Here is a 23,854-nt window from a genome sequence, read left to right on the forward strand (position 1 = left end):
ATTCTCCAAGGCCACCACTACCAATGGAAGGTGCTCCCTTTTGTAATTTCTATGGCCCTTTTTACCCGTGGCTATTTACCCATATTACCAAGCCCATCACAAAGTTCCTGCACATTTGAGGGATAGTCTTCAAGTCATATATTGACGATTGCATTCAGGCCCATGCAGATCCAGAAGTTGCTCGGTCTTCTGACCTCAGCACAAGCCCTCTCACTCAGAGAGGTCATCTTCAGCTTCAACTGATCCAGTGCTTCCTGAAGCTCCCCCTCCAGGGCGACAATTGCCAGGTCCAGATCTCCCTGCCGATCTCTCAGCGTCCGTATCTTCAATGTTGATTGGTGAAATCGAACATTGCACCTGAATCTCTTTGCAGCTGTTGTCCCAACCCAACATCTCTTTGTCGACGCATCGAATGTGGGCTGGTGAGCTCACTTTCACCCTTCAGGTGGCAGAGCACTGGTTCGTTGAAGCGAAGCGACTCAATATCAACAACCCCAAATTCCAGGCATTCATTCTGGTAGTGTCCCGCTGGGCAGAGCTCCTTCGTGCATCACACCTCATGATCCAGTGGGACAGTCTATCAGTTGTCTGGTATGTAAACAAGATGGGCTCCACCAAGTTGAAGTTGCTCCTGTCGCTGTCGATCAACTTTTTCCCAGCTCATTGACTAAGGTCTGAGTGAGGCACGTTCCCGGGCACATCAACAAGGCATTTCCACCCAATGATATTGCAGTCGCTGTCAACTTTATCCAAGCCCAGATGTTGTCCTCTTCACAACCAGGTTCAACGTTCAGATACTGATCCTCAGGCATGGGACCATGACGCTCTAGCCATCTCTTGGGAGATTGATATCAACATCAATACCTAGGCCTTTCCCCCCAACGGCATTCTACCTCGGGTCATTCAGAAGGCGGCACCCACCAACTTCCTTTCACTGCATTTGGTCACGCCATATTGGCCAACTTGGGGTTGGTTCAATGCTGGTACAACTCATAGGAAGAAAGTTCGACCATCTGCCACTGCAGGACGATCTTCTCCTCCAGCCTCACTTCCACCTGCTACATGTGTCACCCGAAACGCTCCATCTTTGCATCTGGCTCATCTCCAGAAGTCATTTGTCACCAAAGGGTATTCAAGGAGAGGAGCCAAGACCAACACTGAGACTCAAATACCTCTACTAAGACCCCATACAACCACAAATGAAAAAGGGTTTGAAGCCTACTGTCGAGCTCATGACATCACCAAGCCATCCACTGCTTCAGCAAGTTGCTGAATATCTCCAACATTTGCGATCTACTTGGAAACTCAAAGGGTCGATGCGATCAACTCTGTCACTGCAACTACAACAGGATCAGAGATCTCTATGGTTGCTGAGTAAAAGTCCTTCATTTGGTCTTACAACTTGGCTGATCAGTCATGTTGATTTCAGGCAAGCCTTCGCCTTCACTGGATTGCTTCCACCTGTGACATCCAACTCCACATGATAAGTGAACCGTCGCCTCGACCATGGCCTTGCACAGTATTCCACCCTGTCCACCATTATGGAGAGATGCTTTTGGAAGTCTGGTACTGTTGTCCCTTCCCATTATCCATCTCCTTCACCGATGTTCACCTCCATCTGTTTGGTCCCTTGTTCCTGGCACTACAGATGACATCTGCACACAAGGGTACCCACTCCTGCTACTCAGCCCTCCGTATCTTGTAGATACAGAATAAATCTTGGAACTATCGCACCTGTGTTTATTGTCTTTATTATTCAGGTTCCAGACTGTGTACCCATTTGATGGTGAGACACCACCCCTGTAGACTCCAGTCTTCAACATCGAAGTCACTGCAAGGTGTGGCCTTTACGGCGGTGTCCTGAGCTCTTACCTGCACACCTATCCCTTGTGCATGTGGTGTATCAGTATTGGTTCGAAGATCCTCTTATGGATATTGTCGATCATTTCTCTTTGCATCTTAGCATGCTTCAATCCCTTGGGCTTGATTGATAGCTTTGACTAAGGGTTAAAAGAGATGCCGAGCTGGCTTACCCTATTGTCCATCGGAGATAGTGGAGTCTTGTAGAATCGATTGACTGGAGTCCCTTCTGGATCAATTATGAGTTGTATGATGAATACTACATGATTATTCATGAAACGATGTCATATGTAAAAACAGGTAACACCTGTCATACCCGATTTCATGATGTTACGTCCGCCTAACATATAGGGATCACATCACTTATTATGGTGTGTCTTCCCCCGCACGAGTTCTTGTCTTTATGACACTAGGCAGTGTTCTAGATTATTTCATTTGTATCATTGTTTAGCACCAGCTTCCTCGTATATGCCTCACGTCTAATGGTTGTAATCTATACAGACTAGGGTATCTGCACCTCACAGTCCAACCGTGGGATAAATGCATGGAATGAGAAAGGTTAAGTTTAAATTTTTAAAAATTTTACATCAGATTCTATATTTATATACTTATCCTATCTCACATGCTATATCCCCTTCCGACTATCCCCGCATCTCAGCTGTTCTAGCCTGTTAGCTCTAAGAAAGAGAATGATCTGGCAAGGTAGTCATGTGATCATGATGTGTAGGTCGCTATGCACGAGTTTACAGTGTGTGACCCATTTTCTTGGGCGGTGACCATGGTGATGCTTGGGATGTGTTCGGGTGAATTGTGGTCAAGTTTTTTTTTTTTAAAAAGTCTTTAACATAAGTCTGCCTATAGCAAGGTCATAATTGTATGACCGCCTCTCCAAAGCCCTAACAGACCACGAAGATCCGGGGTAGAATAGGTCTTCAGCAACCCATGCTTGCCGTAAAAGGGGACTATGCTTGTCGTAAAAGGCGACGAACGGGATCGGGTGGTCAGGCTTGCTGACTTGGTTGATGCATGCCATCGATCCCAATTGCGTGGATCGATGCTCATGATATCAATCACCGGATTGTCTGGTCCAGACCGCCGTCATATAGCTGGAATATAGCTGAGTGCGGCGTAAAACAACAAACCAACCAACAACCAACCAACCAACCAAAGCCCTAACTTGTGGATTGGCTTGTGTCTCAAGACTCCTCATCACCTCCATGATGTAGTGTCTGCACTCTGCGTCAATGGTGAGGACAGTCATTACATCGCCTCCATGATGTAGTGTCTGCACTCTGCGTTAATGGTGAGGACAGTCGTTACATCATCTCCATGATGTAGTGTCTGCAATCTGCGTTAATGGTGAGGACAGTCGTTACATCATCTCCATGATGTAGTGTCTGCACACTGCGTCAATGGTGAGGACAGTCGTTACATCATCTCCATGATGTAGTGTCTGCACACTGCGTCGATGGTGAGGACAGTCGTTACATCATCTCCATGATGAAGTGTCTGCACTCAGCGTCGATGGTGAGGACAGTCGTTACATCATCTCCATGATGTAGTGTCTGCACACTGCGTCGATGGTGAGGACAGTCGTTACATCATCTCCATGATGTAGTGTCTGCACACTGCGTCGATGGTGAGGACAGAGTCGTTACATCATCTTCATTGGGGGCAGTTTATTGTCAGTACCGTATATCAGATGATGAATCTGGAGTTTACAGTATTGGTTGGGATGATAACAACACCAAGTGCTGTAGGTGTCTTGTAAGAGGTGGGAAATGAATCTTAACATAACAACTGCTCAGGGATTGGACTGTCTGTGTTAGCATTAGCTCTGAAAACAACAGTTCAATAGCATGAATTTGACTATGAGATTAACTACTGTCTTGGTCTTGTACAAGTAGATCAGTGTCTGTGTCTAGTCTGTGGCCCGTCTAGCCATTAATAGCTTAAATGTAGGCTCTGTGTAAGCATAACACAAGGCAGTGTAAACTAATTGTTTTGTGATATATGTTTAATCAATATGTTCGATCGAAGATGTTTACAGAAGGGTAGTTCCAATGTGACGTTTCTAAGGCCATGTGTTTTTTAAGGTCTTCAAGCTTTGTAAGCCATGTTAACTACTCATCTTTATTTGTTTCAGACCAAGATGGGCCTGCTGATCGACCTGACCAACACAACCAGGTTCTATGACAATAAGGAGGTTGACGGCCAGGACTGTAAATATCTCAAGCTTCAATGTAAAGGGTGAGCAGGGCTGGACATTCATAGAAAGTAGAAACAAGCCATATGTCTAGTGAAAAACACAATCTTCTAGCCAGGTGTCTAGTGAAAAATACAATCTTCTAGCCAGATGTCTAGTGAAAAACACAATCTTCTAGCCAGATGTCTAGTGAAAAACACATTCTTCTAGCCAGATGTCTAGTGAAAAACACAATCTTCTAGCCAGGTGTTTAGTGAAAAACACAATCTTCTAGCCAGGTGTTTAGTGAAAAACACAATCTTCTAACCAGATGTCTAGTGAAAAAACCACAATCTTCTAGCCAGATGTCTAGTGAAAAACACAATCTTCTAGCCAGGTGTATAGTGAAAAACACAATCTTCTAGCCAGATGTCTAGTGAAAAAAACACAATCTTCTAGCCAGATGTCTAGTGAAAAACACAATCTTCTAACCAGATGTCTAGTAAAAAAACCTCAATCTTCTAGCCAGATGTTTAGTGAAAACCACAATCTTCTAGCCAGATGTCTAGTGAAAAAACCACAATCTTCTAGCCAGATGTCTAGTGAAAAACACATTCTTCTAGCCAGATGTCTAGTGAAAAAACCACAATCTTCTAGCCAGGTGTTTAGTGAAAAACACAATCTTCTAACCAGATGTCTAGTAAAAAAACCTCAATCTTCTAGCCAGATGTTTAGTGAAAAACACAATCTTCTAGCCAGGTGTTTAGTGAAAAACACAATCTTCTAGCCAGATGTCTAGTGAAAAAAACACAATCTTCTAGCCAGATGTCTAGTGAAAAACACAATCTTCTAGCCAGGTGTCTAGTTAAAAACACAATCTATGTTTGAGTTTCACTAGCCCAACACTCAAGGCATTTATCATATTCGCCTGCTCCAATAAGTGCCCCAAATCAAAGTCTAGATAATCTGTAAATAATCTTTATAAAGCGCTCCCTACAAAGACCGAAAAATGATATGAAAGTCAATATTTTCTTGTGCATATGACAGAAACAGTAAGAATGGGTGCATAAGTGAAAACCTTTCAGTTTCAGTGATGTTTGGACTAAGTTTGATCACTACTGTATGATCTCTGAAAACAAATTTACCTTGTGTAAGAATTTAACAAATGCCCCTTTGAAAATTTTCTTAGTGCGTGGGATGTTTTTATGGAGAATTTGGTAACAGTTGTCAGATATGGTCATGGTGGTATGATATGCTCTAACTGCCATTGTTGAAAGTGTGTTCTGTGTTGTGTGTTTCAGTCGGTCTGAGACTCCCACTGTGGAGCAAACACAAGCTTTTCTTGAAGTGTGTCACAGATTTCTAACACAGAAACCTCTGGAAATTATTGGTAAGAATGCTTTTCTTCTGTAATTTTGTGTCAGATCATGCAAAGTGTGGTTTCAGTTGATATGATTAACACGTTATATATTAATTAATCAATGTAACCAATATCTCAGATTCTAGTTCAACTGGCTCTTCATTGTTTTCAATACAAAATTGGATTGTGACGTGTGGCATTGTAACACTTTCTGAGTAAGTGTAGGTAGGAGCACTCGGACCTGGTGTCCAGTCTTTGAAATGGTTAGTTAGAGTCTGGGGTGTGGAGCGCTTAGCTAACCACTTCAATGATTAGACACCGTGGTCCGAGTGCTCTAACCTGCTTAAACCATGTCCAACGTTTGTAGCACCTAAAATGCTTAAAAAACATTGTTTGTTAAAGGTATTTTGAAAGATATTATGGAACTATATGCTCAACTGTGAGAGCACTGTGAGTTGCCCCTATGTAATGCATGTTACCTGCAGCTTTCACACATGCACATCGCTCTTTGCAGACTCGGGTGATGAAATGCATGACCCGGGTCAAGTACGGTATACCATTCATTTTGGACCAGCTCAGCACATTTATCAATCATCTAAGCACTACTCAATCTGCACCTGTTGACTCATGTCCATGTGCTTCATACAGGCGTCCACTGTACTCATGGCTTCAACAGGACTGGCTTCATGATGGTGGCTTATCTGGTGGAGAAGATGTCCTGGAGGTGAGATCAGACACTTTCACAGCATCATTGACTGGATGTTTCTACAAGTGTATCAGAGCTCCAGATAAGCTGCATATCTGCGTAAAATACGCATCAGAAATGCAGAAATACACAGTAAAATAAAATCCAAGCGTATCAAATACGCAACAAACATTACAGCTACCCTACAAAAATAGAACTTGTGCGTATCATCAAAATATTGTGAAGTAACCCTGGGTATTTGAATAGCAAATCAGCAACTTATTTGTAAATTATAAACGGGCATTCCGTCAACCTTGCCAAACTCCACGATGACAGTTACATCATGATCATTTGCTATCACACTTTCTCGTGGAAGTATCGTGGTATTTTTGAGTCCTATAAAGCTCTCAAACCCACATGACACCAGTTTGCAGGGACTGGATGAATAGTGTTTTTAAATATTTAACTTAAATACCCACATGTGTAAAAACTAGTGGGTAACAGAAATTTGAATACCCAGATAGAATTACTGATACCCAGTGATTTTAAAATGCATGGGTAAAATACCCACAACACCAAAAGCTAATCTGGAGCTCTTTGTATGTTTTCATACTGTCCCTTATTCACAAGGCAATCTGAGAACTATAGCTGTTGTAGGTCAATTTTAAAATATCAAAGTTACTGTCAACTTGGTGCTAAGATCGATTTAAAGAACGTAGACAGGACATTAGGTTTGCAAGGATAATTACACCAATATCAGAGAAAATGCAATTAGCATTGATTTTAGTATGGGTGATTTGGGTCATTGTCTGATGCAATACCTTGATGTCTTGGTAAGATATCGAAAGTTAATGTCAATGCCGTGATACACCGTTGAAAAAATTGTTATCTACCGCATCTGTTATCTAAAATGGTCACCTTCCGTCCTTGCGTTGTTTCCAGAGCTGATCTTGAAAACCGTGCAATATTTCTTCACCAAACGTGGTACATAGATACAGTTGTTGGTGAACTAGTGCCTTTTAATAGTTTGGAAATTTTGAAAAAAATATTTTTCGTGTTTCCAAGTCAATGACTTTCCCTTAGGCTGGAAATGGCGGTAGTGCTTGTTTCTGGAGCAGATTTTGAAAACCGTACATTTCTTCAGCAAATTTGGCACATAGGTTTAGTGGTGTACTGGAGCATATGATAGTTCATGATTATTTTTTACCAAAAAAAGTGCAGCAAATCGGGAATTATTTGGCCTTATTATACAGTTACCTTTCTAGGGAGTTACTACATTATCTGATTATATTATGCATCTAATTTCAAGACACATTTCAATTTGCACAATGCATTTTAATATTTTGTTCCATGTGTTGGCGATAGAAAGATTTTGGTGTGAAAATCTTTCTGTCAATTTATGTGTTGTTTTTATTAAAGATTTCATTTTTAAAATATGTACCTTGCTTAAGGGGCTGTAAGGTATTCAAGAAGTGCTCAAAAACTTGTATTAATTATCCATGTTTTAAGAACAGTCTGTTGTTGAATCTAAGACTTGGTGGATGTGAGTGACTTTGTCATTATGTCAAATTATGCAAGGAAAAATACAATGCAGTATCTTAGAGGTATAACCTATTTCAATACTATTATTGATTTTAATAACAACAATGCTATTGCAATAGGAGAAATGTCCCCTATAGTCATGTATAGTCCCCCTGATTGATTGTAATGCATTTCTAATGTATGAACCATATTGTTACCACCGATGTGTAAGCTATAGTTCAGCTGATTAGAAGTCTATAATGAATGATGCTTGTTTGTGTGCTGTGGTATTGACAGTGTTTAAGGATGGTGACAATGTTTTTTTACTTCCAGTGTAGAGGCAGCTGTTCGAGCTTTTGCACAGGTGAGGCTTGGTGAAATATATGTGATGTAGATTCTTAGGAACTGGATAGCAAAAATATCGAATTCATAATTTTTTTCATTTCACCTCTGAAATAATTGAAAATGGGAAATGTGTATCTGAAGTTGTGGAAGGCCAGTGAACATCAATATTGCAATCTGTTCCATTCCAAAAGGTTTTTCTTTTTTGAAAGTTATGTCTTGTAACCTACTCTGCTTCTGCAAACAATCCAAACCTTGAACATCCTGATAGTTCATATGCCAAACTTGTAGGCACGGCCCCCTGGCATCTATAAGCAAGACTACTTGAATGAGCTGTTTGAGCGGTACGGAGACAAGGAGGACACGCCCCCTGCCCCACCCCTCCCTGACTGGTGTTTAGGTGAGTGGTGTGAATTTGTCATTGTGGTGGAACATTTCAGATACACATAATGGCTGCTCCGTATTTGGCATGTGTGACCCAGTTGTCTGAGATGCTGCTATTCACTGTCCAGAGTTGCTTCCCTTTGGTCATGTAAGTGTGCCAAAACCTATGATAATGGGTTCAATTTCCAGATTCTTCTTGATGATGTGTTATAGTTTATCTGAACCATACCAGGGCTCATGAGTTTCACCAAGGTGATGAACATAAAAGACTACTGTGACTTAACAGGATCTTATGTTCAGTGTTTCCATAGACCGCCTCCATTGTCTAGTGGTAGAGCGTTCGCCAGGAGAGCGGAAGGTCCCTGTCCGCGTCATACCAAAAGTTGTTAAAAGATGGTACTTGTTACCCTGTCGGCGCTCGGCCCTGAGGGGCTAAAACAAGGACTGGTCGGCTCGGAGTCAGTATACTGTGTCTGAGTGGGGTATTCATGTAAAACTGCAGCATGGTATCTCAGTGAGCTAGCAGGGGCGGTCGGGTAGCCTAGTAGTTAAGTGTTCGCACGTCACGACAAAGACCCATTTCTGGTGTCCCCCACAGTGATATTACTGGAATATTGCTAAAAGGGGCGTAAAACCATACTCACCATGGTAATGTCTGATGTGATGGCAATGTGTTTGAGGCTGTAGACAGACAGTAACTTGTTGTTTTCACCTTACTTCTCAGAATATGACGACAGTGTTGATGATGATGGGAATAGTATGAACAATCAGTCAGAAGCCTCTAAACAGAATGGTTCCAGCAAACGGAAACGGGAATTCAACAAAAAGGTGAGTTAAAATCCTTTTAGATTGTCAACCTCAAGAAGTAGGTGTTCCTTCCTTAGTAACTTGATTGTTAATTGGCTCAAGAATTACTTACTTGTAACACATGTTTTTTAATATTTATTAATACAAGTTACAAAGGTTTATCTTAGATAATACTGTTACAAGCTTCACATTTTGTAAATTTACAATCTTAAAACAATAGAAACACTGTCATGGGAAGGGTTTACCAAAACACTTGATAGCGTGTCAATGACGGCATCTGGACAAGCTGGGGTATGTGGTTCAGCAAAGGTGACTGGTCATCAATCATTATTGTATGACATCATCCTTCAAAATCCATGCTAGTCCGCAAGCCACAACTAAGTTTTGCTGAGGACAAGTGAAAATACAATGATGATAGTCCTCTCACAGTCTGAGACCTACAAACTCGGAGGACTAGTGAAATAAGGTTTAAACAACTCCTCTGGACTAGTCTTAAAAAAGGGGTGGTTGGTTTAACCGTTCGCTCGTCACGCCAAAGACCCGGAATCGATTCCTGACATGGGTACAATGGGAAGCCCATTTCTGGTGTCCCCTGCCGTGATATTGCTGGAATATTGATAAAAGCGGCGTAAAACCATACTCACTCACTAGTCTTATAAAGAAAAAGAAGTCTAAGGCTGTGACACACACACGCACACACGCACACACAAGAAAGATCAATGATATTATAAAGATCCTGTAATTAAAGTAATTATCAAATCTTACAGTACGGTACACCATTTCATTATGACACAGGACCCCCATATTTCCTGTACGGACCCTTATAGTTTGTTAATGGGGTTCCCTTGACCGCTGTTTTTGTAGGTCAAGATAAAACCGTAAATGTCTCATTGCAGGATGCCAAGTTCATGGAGGGTGTGTCGGGGGTGTTACAAGTGTCGGTGCAGCCCCGGCTGTCACAGATCCAGCAGTGTGTCCAGAGGATGTGTGACTGGTCCAGGTAAGACACTACGACCACTTGGTTATGTTCTTCAGGTTGTGTATGTATCTCATGCCTAGTGGGATGATCCCAGTGTGTTCCCAGTGCTGTAGGGTTGTCTGAGCTGTGAGTGTGTGTTGCAGTAATGGCTTCCCTGGATCCCAGCCCGTGTCAATGGACATCAACAACCTCGACTTCCTCAGGAAGAAACCGTATAAGGTCAGCTGGAAGGCAGACGGAACAAGGTAACGGAGTGTTGTGGATGTTTTGTGTGTACTCAGTAACAGTGTCAGTTACTGAAGTTGTGTAGGGACTGATCAGACAAGTTGTTTCCTAAACTGATACAACTATTGGGGCAGCTTCATAGCGCTGCGGATCAGTGAAGATCTTTGTTAAAATAGGTCTTCAGCAACCCATGCTTGTTGTAAGAGGCGACTATGCTTGTTGTAAGAGGCGACTAATGGGATTGGGTGGTCAGGCTCGCTGACTTGGTTGATGCATGTCATCCTGTCCCATTTGCGTGGATTGATGCTCATGATGGCAATCACTGGATTGTCTGGTCCAGACTCGATTATGTACAAACCAGCGCCATATAGCTGGAATATTGTTGAGTGCTGCGTTAAACAACAAACAAACATGACGTAAGACAAGTCCCTAATTTACACCAAATCTGAGTATTAAGCTGTGTACAAGCGCATGTGCTTCAGTTATGTAATATTCAGAAACTCACTTATTGAGGGGTGTGGGGTGTGTGTGTGCTGTTTTTGTGCTGGATGTCCTCAAATATTGAAGCAAGATAGTCTGTCACTAACAAGAATCCCAGTCATATTCAATTGTCAAGGTACAGAGTTGTTCGCGAATAGGTTACATTTCTGTGTCTACCCCACTCACACCAGCAGCCCGTGGAGATCCCGGTACATGTGTACCGCTGTGTGTTTCAGGTACATGATGTTCATTGATGGTATGGATGAAGTGTTTATGGTGGATCGAGACAACGCAGTGTTTCATGTGCCTCACTTACAGTTCCCCAAGAGAAAGGATCTTAACTCACACTTGAGGGAAACGTTACTAGACGGGGTAGGTAGCAGTAACATCATGCTAGTCGTTGTAGAGTCCATGATGAGACAGGCATCATCATCATAGAGCGGTATTGGAGGGGAAAGTGGAACTGTAAGTGATAATGCCCATGTGAGAGTCATTGGATGCGTACGGTGAAGAAACAGTTTTCTGCAGTCAAGAACAACCAGACTATTATTTACAGGCCAGCGTAATATACCTTGAATATTATTGTTTGATATCAGATATTTCATTACATGCTCCTTGGGAAAACATATTTCCTTGCTTCTCACTGACATTCCAGGAGGGGGCACGGGTGGCCCAGTTGTTTAAGGCGCTGCGATTCGCTGTGCAGAGGTGCGTCCCTTGGGCACGCCAGAAACCCTCAGCACAATACCTGGGCTCGTGGGTTTCACTGAAGTGGTAAACGTCTGAGACCTGCATCATTTCAGGCTTTCCTCCCACATTAAGCTGACATGTTGCGATATAACTGGAATGATGTTAAAAGCGGTGTTAAACCCAACTCACTCACTCATTCACTCTTTCCAGGAATAAATCAAAGTGCAAGCACAAATTGAGTCATAGTTTACATGATTTCAATGTGTAAATTGACATGATGTCTGATAGTGTTAAAGATGTGGGTATGGGTTGTGTTGCAGGAGATGATTCTAGACAAGGTAGAGGACAAAACGGTACCACGATATCTTGTATATGATATCATTAAATTTGAGGTGAGTTGACTGGTCAGACTTCTACAGCCATTTCACAAGCTGCTTTAAAATATGTCACTCAGAAGAAGTTAAATCTGTCATGACAGGCTGACTATAGTAATATGAAAGAATCGGGGGTCCTTCAACATCTTAATATAATGGTCGCTATATGGCGGAAATAATGCCGATGCGATGTTAAATTTAAAAAAAAAAAATTACTCACTCACTCACTCACTCTTGATATTATGCTATTGAAACCTTTATATTGCTCAGTGTGAACTTACGTATACAGAGAATCTGTTTCTTGTCAGGGTCAAGATGTTGGGAAGACAGATTTTGACCGGCGATTGTTATGCATACAGAAGGAAATAATTGGCCCACGATATGCAAAGATACAACAGGGCATGCTGGACAAGACTAAGGAGCCATTTAGTGTGAGAGCCAAGCCCTTTTGGGATGTCACCATGTGTGCGAAGGTAATGCACTGAATGCGGGAATGTTCAGATGTTACTGGTAAAGACATATGTACAAAGAGGTATCAGAAAGTTTGGAGATTGGCATGTCTTGGTTGTTGTTATGCTGAGTGTGACATATACTATTATTGACCTGTGTTTGTTGAGTCATCTTTCACAATTATGCATACTTCAGTCCAGTTACTTGTTCATATTTGAGGAGGGGTGGTCGGGTAGCCAAGTGGTTAAAGCGTTTGCCCGGGTTCGATTCCTGACATGGGTACAATGTGTGAAGCCCATTTGTGCTGTCCTCCATTGTGATATTGCTGGAATATTGCTAAAAGCGGCGTAAAACCATACTCACTCATAATTGACTTTGATTCTAAGCTATCCCACTCCTTGGCATTGAAATGGAAAAAAATTAGTATAGTGCAGTCATAATATTTTTTCCCCTAGGGTCAGTCAGTATTGATGAATGGGTACATGCTGTTTATGGGGAGGCTGACCAATCATTGGTCACATAGGATGAAGGAATTTCAATTTGGGGGAGGGAAACTGGCAGATGATTTGAATTTGGCAGATGATTTCTATGTGGGGGAGAGAATTTGGCAGATAATCTCCACTAGTCACCAACAGCACACAAAAATCCAGTGATGCTGTCCACAACCTGGTACTGAACAATAGGCCCGTTACACTCCATGAGTTCCTAGAATGCTATTGGATGAAATGAAGGCTATGCAGTTCTATGTATGATACCCCCTCGTACAAGGGCTGGTCAAAGAGTTCAGCTTTCAACTATGGGCCATAACAAAGTGAACTAGTCAGTGTAGTACATTGTTTGAGTAGTTCATTGCAAGTGTATTTGGTCTGCGACCCACATGGTTTATTCTCCCTGCAGTGTTTTATTGTACGATAAACAACTCTCACTTGTTGTTTATTTCTTAAATAAAGTCTTTATGAAGTCATACCTCATTTGCAGCTCCTGGATGGGAAGTTCACCAAGGAAGTGAGCCATGAGGTGGATGGTTTGGTGTTCCAACCTGGATCTGATGTGAGTTGATGTTCACTTGGTCACATCATGTACAAAGGAGTCCTTTATTGGCGATGAATATTTCACTTCTTCTTCTTCTCTTTTTTCTCCTCTATCGACCCCTCAGCCTCCTTATCACTCTTCTCCTCTTCCTCATTTTTCTCCTCCTTTTTTTTTTCCATCCATCTTCCCCTTTTTCTGTCCCCTCTCTCTGTCCATCTCCTTCTCGACCACCTCCTTGGTCTAATGGAAGAGAGTCCACCCAGAGAGGGGAAGGTCCGGGGTTCGATCTTCTTGTTGCCTTGCCTCGCGCTCAGCATTAAGCGGCTAAAACAAGGACTGCTCTGCGTCCATCTCCTTCACTGTGTCCATCTCCTTCTCCATGTCCATCTCCTTCACTGTGTCTATCTCCTTCTCCATGTGTATCTCCTTCTCTGTGTCCATCTCCTTCTCCATGTGCATCTCCTTCTCTGTGTCCATCTCCTTCTCCATGTGCATCTCCTTCTCTGTGTCCATCTCCTTCTCTGTGTCCATCTGTGTCCATCTCTTTCTCTGTGTCATCTACTTCTCTGTGTCATCTTCTTTTCTGTGTCCATCTGTGTCATCTTCTTCTCTGTGTCCATCTCCTTCTCTGTGTCCATCTGTGTCCGTCTCCTTCTCTGTGTCCATCTGTGTCCATCTCCTTCTCTGTGTCCATCTCCTTCTCTGTGTCCATCTCCTTCTCTGTGTCCATCTTCTTCTCTGTGTCTGTCTGTGTCCATCTCCTTCTCTGTGTCCATCTGTGTCATCTCCTTCTCTGTGTCCATCTGTGTCCATCTGTGTCATCTTCTTTTCTGTGTCCATCTGTGTCATCTTCTTCTCTGTGTCCATCTCCTTCTCTGTGTCCATCTTCTTCTCTGTGTCCATCTCCTTCTCTGTGTCCATCTCCTTCTCTGTGTCCATCTGTGTCCATCTCCTTCTCTGTGTCCATCTGTGTCCATCTTCTTCTCTGTGTCCATCTGTGTCATCTTCTTCTCTGTGTCCATCTGTGTCATCTCCTTCTCTGTGTCCATCTGTGTCATCTTCTTCTCTGTGTCCATATGTGTCCATCTCCTTCTCTGTGTCCATCTGTGTCATCTTCTTCTCTGTGTCCATCTGTGTCCATCTCCTTCTCTGTGTCCATCTCCTTCTCTGTGTCCATCTCCTTCTCTGTGTCCATCTCCTTCTCTGTGTCCATCTGTGTCATCTTCTTCTCTGTGTCCATATGTGTCCATCTCCTTCTCTGTGTCCATCTGTGTCATCTTCTTCTCTGTGTCCATCTGTGTCCATCTCCTTCTCTGTGTCCATCTCCTTCTCTGTGTCCATCTTCTTCTCTGTGTCCATCTCCTTCTCTGTGTCCATCTCCTTCTCTGTGTCCATATGTGTCCATCTCCTTCTCTGTGTCCATCTGTGTCCATCTCCTTCTCTGTGTCCATCTGTGTCCATCTTCTTCTCTGTGTCCATCTGTGTCATCTCCTTCTCTGTGTCCATCTGTGTCATCTTCTTCTCTGTGTCCATCTGTGTCATCTCCTTCTCTGTGTCCATCTGTGTCATCTTCTTCTCTGTGTCCATATGTGTCCATCTCCTTCTCTGTGTCCATCTGTGTCATCTTCTTCTCTGTGTCCATCTCCTTCTCTGTGTCCATCTTCTTCTCTGTGTCCATCTCCTTCTCTGTGTCCATCTCCTTCTCTGTGTCCATCTGTGTCCATCTCCTTCTCTGTGTCCATCTGTGTCCATCTTCTTCTCTGTGTCCATCTGTGTCATCTTCTTCTCTGTGTCCATCTGTGTCATCTCCTTCTCTGTGTCCATCTGTGTCATCTTCTTCTCTGTGTCCATATGTGTCCATCTCCTTCTCTGTGTCCATCTGTGTCATCTTCTTCTCTGTGTCCATCTGTGTCCATCTCCTTCTCTGTGTCCATCTCCTTCTCTGTGTCCATCTCCTTCTCTGTGTCCATCTCCTTCTCTGTGTCCATCTGTGTCATCTTCTTCTCTGTGTCCATATGTGTCCATCTCCTTCTCTGTGTCCATCTGTGTCATCTTCTTCTCTGTGTCCATCTGTGTCCATCTCCTTCTCTGTGTCCATCTCCTTCTCTGTGTCCATCTTCTTCTCTGTGTCCATCTCCTTCTCTGTGTCCATCTCCTTCTCTGTGTCCATATGTGTCCATCTCCTTCTCTGTGTCCATCTGTGTCCATCTCCTTCTCTGTGTCCATCTGTGTCCATCTTCTTCTCTGTGTCCATCTGTGTCATCTCCTTCTCTGTGTCCATCTGTGTCATCTTCTTCTCTGTGTCCATCTGTGTCATCTCCTTCTCTGTGTCCATCTGTGTCATCTTCTTCTCTGTGTCCATATGTGTCCATCTCCTTCTCTGTGTCCATCTGTGTCATCTTCTTCTCTGTGTCCATCTGTGTCCATCTCCTTCTCTGTGTCCATCTCCTTCTCTGTGTCCATCTTCTTCTCTGTGTCCATCTCCTTCTCTGTGTCCATCTGTGTCCATCTCCTTCTCTGTGTCCATCTGTGTCCATCTTCTTCTCTGTGTCCATCTGTGTCCATCTCCTTCTCTGTGTCCACCTGTGTCCATCTTCCTCTCTGTGTCCATCTGTGTCATCTCCTTCTCTGTGTTCATCTGTGTCCATCTGTGTCATCTTCTTCTCTGTGTCCATCTGTGTCATCTCCTTCTCTGTGTCCATCTGTGTCATCTTCTTCTCTGTGTCCATATGTGTCCATCTCCTTCTCTGTGTCCATCTGTGTCCATCTTCTTCTCTGTGTCCATCTGTGTCCATCTCCTTCTCTGTGTCCATCTCCTTCTCTGTGTCATCTTCTTCTCTGTGTCCATCTGTGTCATCTCCTTCTCTGTGTCCATATGTGTCCATCTCCTTCTCTGTGTCCATCTGTGTCATCTTCTTCTCTGTGTCCATCTGTGTCCATCTCCTTCTCTGTGTCCATCTCCTTCTCTGTGTCCATCTCCTTCTCTGTGTCCATCTCCTTCTCTGTGTCCATCTGTGTCCATCTCCTTCTCTGTGTCCATATGTGTCCATCTCCTTCTCTGTGTCCATCTGTGTCATCTTCTTCTCTGTGTCCATCTGTGTCCATCTCCTTCTCTGTGTCCATCTTCTTCTCTGTGTCCATCTGTGTCCATCTGTGTCCATCTCCTTCTCTGTGTCCATCTCCTTCTCTGTGTCCATCTCCTTCTCTGTGTCCATCTTCTTCTCTGTGTCCATCTCCTTCTCTGTGTCCATCTCCTTCTCTGTGTCCATCTCCTTCTCTGTGTCCATCTGTGTCCATCTCCTTCTCTGTGTCCATCTGTGTCCATCTTCTTCTCTGTGTCCATCTGTGTCCATCTCCTTCTCTGTGTCCATCTCCTTCTCTGTGTCCATCTCCTTCTCTGTGTCCATCTGTGTCCATCTCCTTCTCTGTGTCCATCTGTGTCCATCTCCTTCTCTGTGTCCATCTGTGTCCATCTTCTTCTCTGTGTCCATCTGTGTCCATCTCCTTCTCTGTGTCCATCTGTGTCCATCTCCTTCTCTGTGTCCATCTGTGTCCATCTCCTTCTCTGTGTCCATCTCCTTCTCTGTGTCCATCTGTGTCATCTTCTTCTCTGTGTCCATCTGTGTCCATCTCCTTCTCTGTGTCCACCTGTGTCCATCTTCTTCTCTGTGTCCATCTGTGTCATCTCCTTCTCTGTGTTCATCTGTGTCCATCTGTGTCATCTTCTTCTCTGTGTCCATCTGTGTCATCTCCTTCTCTGTGTTCATCTGTGTCCATCTGTGTCATCTTCTTCTCTGTGTCCATCTGTGTCATCTCCTTCTCTGTGTCCATCTGTGTCATCTTCTTCTCTGTGTCCATATGTGTCCATCTCATTCTCTGTGTCCATCTGTGTCATCTTCTTCTCTGTGTCCATCTGTGTCCATCTCCTTCTCTGTGTCCATCTCCTTCTCTGTGTCCATATTCTTCTCTGTGTCCATCTCCTTCTCTGTGTCCATCTGTGTCCATCTCCTTCTGTGTCCATCTGTGTCCATCTTCTTCTCTGTGTCCATCTGTGTCATCTCCTTCTCTGTGTCCATCTGTTTCCATCTGTGTCATCTTCTTCTCTGTGTCCATCTGTGTCATCTTCTTCTCTGTGTCCATCTGTGTCATCTTCTTCTCTGTGTCCATCTGTGTCATCTTCTTCTCTGTGTCCATCTGTGTCATCTCCTTCTCTGTGTCCATCTGTTTCCATCTGTGTCATCTTCTTCTCTGTGTCCATCTCCTTCTCTGTGTCCATCTGTGTCATCTTCTTCTCTGTGTCCATCTGTGTCATCTTCTTCTCTGTGTCCATCTGTGTCCATCTCCTTATCTGTGTCCATCTGTGTCATCTTCTTCTCTGTGTCCATCTGTGTCATCTTCTTCTCTGTGTCCATCTGTGTCATCTTCTTCTCTGTGTCCATCTGTGTCATCTTCTTCTCTGTGTCCATCTGTGTCATCTCCTTCTCTGTGTCCATCTGTTTCCATCTGTGTCATCTTCTTCTCTGTGTCCATCTCCTTCTCTGTGTCCATCTGTGTCATCTTCTTCTCTGTGTCCATCTGTGTCATCTTCTTCTCTGTGTCCATCTGTGTCCATCTCCTTATCTGTGTCCATATGTGTCATCTTCTTCTCTGTGTCCATCGGTGTCATCTCCTTCTCTGTGTCCATCTGTTTCCATCTGTGTCATCTTCTTCTCTGTGTCCATCTGTGTCCATCTCCTTCTCTGTGTCCATCTCTGACTGTGTCCATCATGTTCTCCGTGTCATCTGCTTCAGTGAACCATTTTTATGCAGTATTTTGAATTGTGAATGGGTACTTGATAGGGCTTGGACGGGTAACTCGGGTACTTGGGTTGGGTGGGTACCGAGTAGGACCCAGGTATCGACAGGACTACCCACAGGACTACCCGGAGCCGTGGTTAGTCACATGATATATTGTTTCATGACAAAAATTCACTACGTAACTGCATGGTTACACAACAATTTTAAGTCTCTAATGTTCGCATTTCGTCATGACTATGAACACGTTCCTTCTGAGTTATATATGTTTGAACAAAGCTAAAACTTCAGTCAACTTCAATGTATGCATGACCACATCTTTTTATACATGTATTTAAATACATTTTGCAAGGGCTACTGTCAAACTATTCCCAACTGGACATTTTGTACCTATCTCTTGACAGCAACAGCGGGTACCCAGGTAGGGTCGAGTAATAGGGGTGTGGGTACCTGGGTAGTAAATTCGTCCCAGCCCTAATACTTGTGTAATGAATTTACGTGATCAGAGACTCTCTGATGGTTCAGTATTGAGTTTGGATAAAATGTAAGGATATTAATTATACATATGATGTATTTCAGCCTTACAATCCAGGGAGATGTCATGATGTTCTCAAGTGGAAACCCCCAAGCATGAATTCTGTTGATTTTAGGTTGAAAATAGTCAAAGAGAACAGACCAGGGTAGGTTAATAAAATTGCTTATTCAAATTGACTTATAGTCATTAAGAATGACATCCCTTGTATAAAATCTTTTGTAAACTGTAGCAAGCCTTCATTTAATAGGAATTATTATACTTATGTATTACTTTCAATCATATATCTATCAAAAGTAGGATAAAAATAGGTGAAAATTTTAAAAGTTGTGTTACTATGTCAACAATCGTGAACTTCCCTTCTTCAGAATGTTGCCAGAAACTAAAGGCTACCTGTACGTGGGCAGCTTAGATCAGCCATTCTCAGCCATGAAGGTGAGAGTCAAGCATCCCACTCACAGTGCCAGGTGGACCCAAGAATTGCTGACTTGCAACATTATGTGTTTAACATTTAACCCGTGAAGATCGGGGTAGAATACGTCTTCAGCAACCCATGCTTGTCATAAAGCTATGACTATGCTTGTTGTAAGTAACGGGATCGGGTGGTCAGGCTCGCTGACATGGTTGATGCATGTCACCGTATCCCAATGGATCAATGCTCATGATGTCAATCACTAGATTGTCTGGTCCAGATTAGATTATTTACAGGCCGCTGACATATAGCTTGAAAACTGCCGAGAGCGGCGTTAAACAACAAACAAACAAACAAATTAACAAATGTTTCTGTTACAAAGTGATATCTTTCTGATAAGTATTAATTAAATTCAGAATACATTTATATAGGCAAGATATTCATGTCAGCATGTTGAATGTCACGTTTTCAAATTTTAGGCTGAGGAAATAGAATAGTTGCCAAGAGAAGTTTTCCAAGAAGAAATACGCAATGATAAGTCTTTTAAGATACCACTTAGCAATGAGTTGCAACCAATCAGATTCATGCTCACATGAACATTCGTATTTTCATTATTTTTTCAGCTGAACAAAGAACTGAAAAGTTTAGACAACAAAATCATAGAGTGTTCCTGGGATGGAAGAGAGTGGAAGTTCATGCGGCAGAGGACAGACAAGTCTTTCCCTAACGCATACAGCACAGCCATGGGTGAGTGAGTCTGTCACAATGCTGCAGGGGGAGACTTCATCCAAAGCCTCCCCAACCTCCCCCACCTCCAGGAATGTGGAATCATAAACAAGTCACCCCAACTGTTTTTTTTAAATTAATTCCTTTTACAAAATTCAACTTGAGATTGTATTCTTCTATTGGGCTAATTGATATGTAATTTGATTTAAACTTTAGAAAATTGTTTCATAATTCTGAATGAAACATAATTCATATGAAATTTTAGGTGCCAAATACTTTTATGCGAAAAACTGTTTTCTTCTTTCTTTGGAGTAACAATGAAGAGTTAGTTATGCAATCTTGCGAACATACAATTGATGCATATGGCCATTCTGTTGATTGACATTTCAATGTTTGTACTGTCTTAAAGTTGTAAACGATTTGGTATCTACACATGTCCTGACATTTGTGTTCTCTGCAGGTGTCTGTGAAAGTATTCGTAAGCCAGTTACAAAAGACATCCTGATGCACACAATAGAAAGAGAGAGGTGGACACCCCCAGGGTCAAACCGCTCCGAGTTCGGCCACTCCTCAGACAGAGACTTAATGCCCCCTCCTGCCAAGATGCCCAGACACTGATAGTGACTGTGTTTCCTATCCAGATGGACGTGTGTTGACTGTGTCATTTAGAAGCAGTGATTGTAAACCGGTGAATCACTTCAGTGGAGTGTGACTGTCACAACAGGTGATGGTGGGAGTTTGGGCCATGCTGACATATCCCGCAGCAACCACAGCTTGTGCAGTCCCGTTCAGTGATGACATCCCCAACAAGTATATAATAGTGACTGGAGGACCAGCAGAATGGGAAACTAGCAGCAGTGTGTCGACCGAGTCGTCCAGGCTCTTGATACTCACAATGGCCACATTAGGGGTAATTCAGGCTGTCATCAGTCAGGAAACTTCAGGGAAACTTCAGGCCTGTAATATTATACTAAGTCATCTAGGCTCTGTTACTGACAAAAAGGGTTAATCCGACAGTCATCAGTAGGGACCTACTGGGATCCCTATAGGCCTGTAATAATACACTAAGTCATCTAGGCTCTGTTACTGACAAAAAGAGTTCGAGAAACAGTCATCAGTATTGAGAACTAGTTTGGTTTCCTTTCGGCCTGTAATGATTCACTAAGTCGTGTAGGCTCCGTTACTTACAAAAAGGGTTAATCCGACAGTCATCAGTGGGTGGATAGATTCCCTCCAGACCTGCTCTGATCCACTAAGTCATGATGAATGCTACATCCCTTGATTGTCAGGCCTGATCATGACTTACAATTGAGTTAAATCGTAACAGTGCTGATGGAGACTAACTTTTTGGAGGAAGTTGAACTGAAGTGTTGGTGTTGTCGAATCATCCATGACATCGAAACATAAATGATGAACATTATGCTAGGAATCTAATGGAGAGAAAGAGACAGCTGTTTTCACTGGTAGACATAGTGACACTTCATGACCCGTTTTCTCAATGGTTTTCTGTGAATGTTGATGCCTTCCATTACAAGGGGTTTTCTTACCATTGGCCAACATGTTGCAAAAAGATGCAGTTGTACATCAAACAGTCATTACAACAGCTCTAGTTCCTTGACCATGGACTTTTCTTATGTTGTTTATATGCTTGAATATTGCGTGCGTTTCCAAGCCACTGATTAGTTTGCTGCACTTACCTCTCTACCTGAACAATCCAATGTCATTAGAATCAGATCTTAGTTCACGTTACCGCTCAACACAGATCTGAGGACATCCTATTACGGCTCATGTCAGAACAGCTTTTAATCCGTCACATCAGAGCATCGTTTACTTGATCTGGACAGTTACAGCGGGAATGTGTTTTCTTATCATTCAACCTCGAAAAAGTTATCACGAGGTATTCAGAACACACGAGGTATTCAGAACAACAGTTACAGCCTGTACAACTAATTCCGTCAATAGCATTGTCCATCTCTTGCTTCAAAGAGATAAACATTTGAAATGGAAAAGACTTTCCATAGCCCATGGGAAGTACTGCCATACAATCTCAGCCATCTGTAAGACTTTTGAGAATTTTCTTGTGTTCAGTTTTCAAATTTGGAATCGATATTTTACAAAGCGTAGTCTGGAATGGACAGTTTGAAAGTAGTTTGAGAAAGGTGCTTTCTGATTGGTTTATGTCGATTTCTTGGTAGTCATTTTATTGGTTGGTCAAAGTTTTCTGACGTGACCTGTAATGGGATGTCATCAGATCTTTGTGTTGCAGTAGCGAGCACGGAGACATTATTTTAAGATTGCTTATCCATCTGCACCATCACCCATCTGTTCCATCCCTGACCCTGCCTTTGAATGAGTGTGACAATGTAGAGGTAAATGTGACAGACTTATACATGTACTGGGCATGGTAGCTGTACTGAGTTGCATTGTTCCAGTCTTGACGCGCTGCCCAGGTGGTGAATGTCTCAGCTCGTGGCTTCGAGTCATTAACCTCCAAGACCTGCATCACCCTGGACTTTCACACACTCAGCCGACATGCCCCGATATGAGCGAAGTACTGTTCAAAGAAATTTAAAATCCAACCAATTCACTCACTCAACACATAACTTATAAAAAAGAATTATGAAAGTTAATTTTGCCACTTGTGTGTTCCATGTGGTCTGTGTGCCGACAAACGCTATGTGTCCCATATGATGACCATAACACCGGAATGATGTATTCTTGAAATACTCAAGAAACATCTCGCATTGCAAACTTTAAATTTCTACAAATAATATGATCTCTTGGTATTGCTCTCAAAGTATAATAATAGGCTGCTTGATTGCAGCCAACTTCTTTGCAAGCCAGTGATTATTTTGACTGGTGTAACACAACATGTTTTGAGCCCTCATTCCCCTGCCATGTGTTCTCATTATTTACTATTCACACAATTAGAAAACTCTTTGGGAATTATTCTGATAAATACATAAACCCGTCTTAAATTCCTTGTTAGAGGACATGATACCCGTCATAGTGGAGCCTTTAGAAAAATGTTCACCTATCAAACGGATACCACATCATATGTTGAAGATCACTTAGAACTTTGGAGAGATGAGTGTATGACAAATAACAGCAAGGAGTTAAGATTCATTTTCTTTGGAAATTATTTTGCAGTTTTTGTCTGAACAACGCATGCTTAGTACTGTTACGCAAGATGTTAGAGAGGTTCAGGAAAATCCCTGCTGATGGAAATGAGAAGGATGTTATCAAGTATCATGTCAGAGGTACCGTATTCGACGTAATAAGCGCCTCGTCTTAATAAGCGCTGACGGCGATATTTGCTGATATATTGGCTAGTGAACAATCCCAGTTAACATCCCTTCCAATTGATCATTGTACACAAGACTTATTTATTCGTGTATAATACACACTCGTGTGTTATGTGTACCCTTAATTATGGGCAATTAAAATTTGAAAAATATATCTGTCGTGTATAATACGCACAGACTTTTCTTCTGTATCATTTCAGGTTGTCAGCATAAACCACGAAATTTACGATCTTTCAACTCTCTTTTTTCTCTCACCAAACTTATACTCCAATAAGAGCTCCCTATTTCTAATTTTGGGAGCGCCCTGGGCGCTTATTACGTCGAATACGGTACTTCATTAACTTTGTATGTTAGTCTGTAATGATCCAGAATGTGCTGATTCACCATTACACTGCAAGTCTAAGAAATAGGGAACCTTCATTAACTCAGACACCATTACGTATGGGTTAGTGCCCTCTTCAAGGGAGATTAGAATCCCAGCACTCGAGGCGTCGGCTGAGAGCTTTGTAGTGCATAGCCTCTTTGAGGAAGGCGCTACTCATCTTATACCATGTGGACTTCAAACGTGATGGGCTTTGCTCGATAATGAAATAAATCTGAACTGAGGTGGTCTCCCCTCGTTTAAAGGGGAAGTGTACACGCAAAAATCACTTTCTTTCTTTTTCTAAACAAAACGCAATTTTAGAATTAGTTAGTATCTGTGTTTGAAAA

The 23,854-nt window shown here is 42.5% G+C and overlaps 1 protein-coding gene across 3 annotated transcripts in view; it reads left to right on the plus strand.

Moving 5' to 3' along the window:
- The window catches only part of LOC139472859 (mRNA-capping enzyme-like), a 28,228-nt gene extending 4,465 nt beyond the window's left edge, over window positions 1-23,763 (plus strand). For 2 of the 3 annotated variants that reach the window (XM_071255336.1, XM_071255329.1), the window contains exons 4-19: window positions 4,007-4,110; window positions 5,347-5,435; window positions 6,054-6,129; window positions 7,945-7,975; window positions 8,245-8,353; window positions 9,062-9,165; window positions 10,041-10,144; window positions 10,267-10,368; window positions 11,065-11,200; window positions 11,839-11,910; window positions 12,201-12,365; window positions 13,321-13,392; window positions 18,748-18,848; window positions 19,069-19,135; window positions 19,736-19,859; window positions 20,299-23,763. In XM_071255336.1, the coding sequence (XP_071111437.1) occupies window positions 4,007-4,110; window positions 5,347-5,435; window positions 6,054-6,129; window positions 7,945-7,975; window positions 8,245-8,353; window positions 9,062-9,165; window positions 10,041-10,144; window positions 10,267-10,368; window positions 11,065-11,200; window positions 11,839-11,910; window positions 12,201-12,365; window positions 13,321-13,392; window positions 18,748-18,848; window positions 19,069-19,135; window positions 19,736-19,859; window positions 20,299-20,456 (1,614 nt within the window). In that variant the 3' untranslated portion in view covers window positions 20,457-23,763. The remainder of the gene's footprint in view (window positions 1-4,006; window positions 4,111-5,346; window positions 5,436-6,053; window positions 6,130-7,944; window positions 7,976-8,244; window positions 8,354-9,061; window positions 9,166-10,040; window positions 10,145-10,266; window positions 10,369-11,064; window positions 11,201-11,838; window positions 11,911-12,200; window positions 12,366-13,320; window positions 13,393-18,747; window positions 18,849-19,068; window positions 19,136-19,735; window positions 19,860-20,298) is intronic. The other variant, XM_071255344.1, reaches the window with a different exon arrangement.
- Window positions 23,764-23,854: the final 91 nt, after the last annotated feature.

This window comes from Haliotis cracherodii, unplaced genomic scaffold (assembly GCF_022045235.1).
Source record: "Haliotis cracherodii isolate W230 unplaced genomic scaffold, xgHalCrac1.p SCAF_1, whole genome shotgun sequence".
NCBI lineage: Eukaryota > Metazoa > Mollusca > Gastropoda > Lepetellida > Haliotidae > Haliotis > Haliotis cracherodii.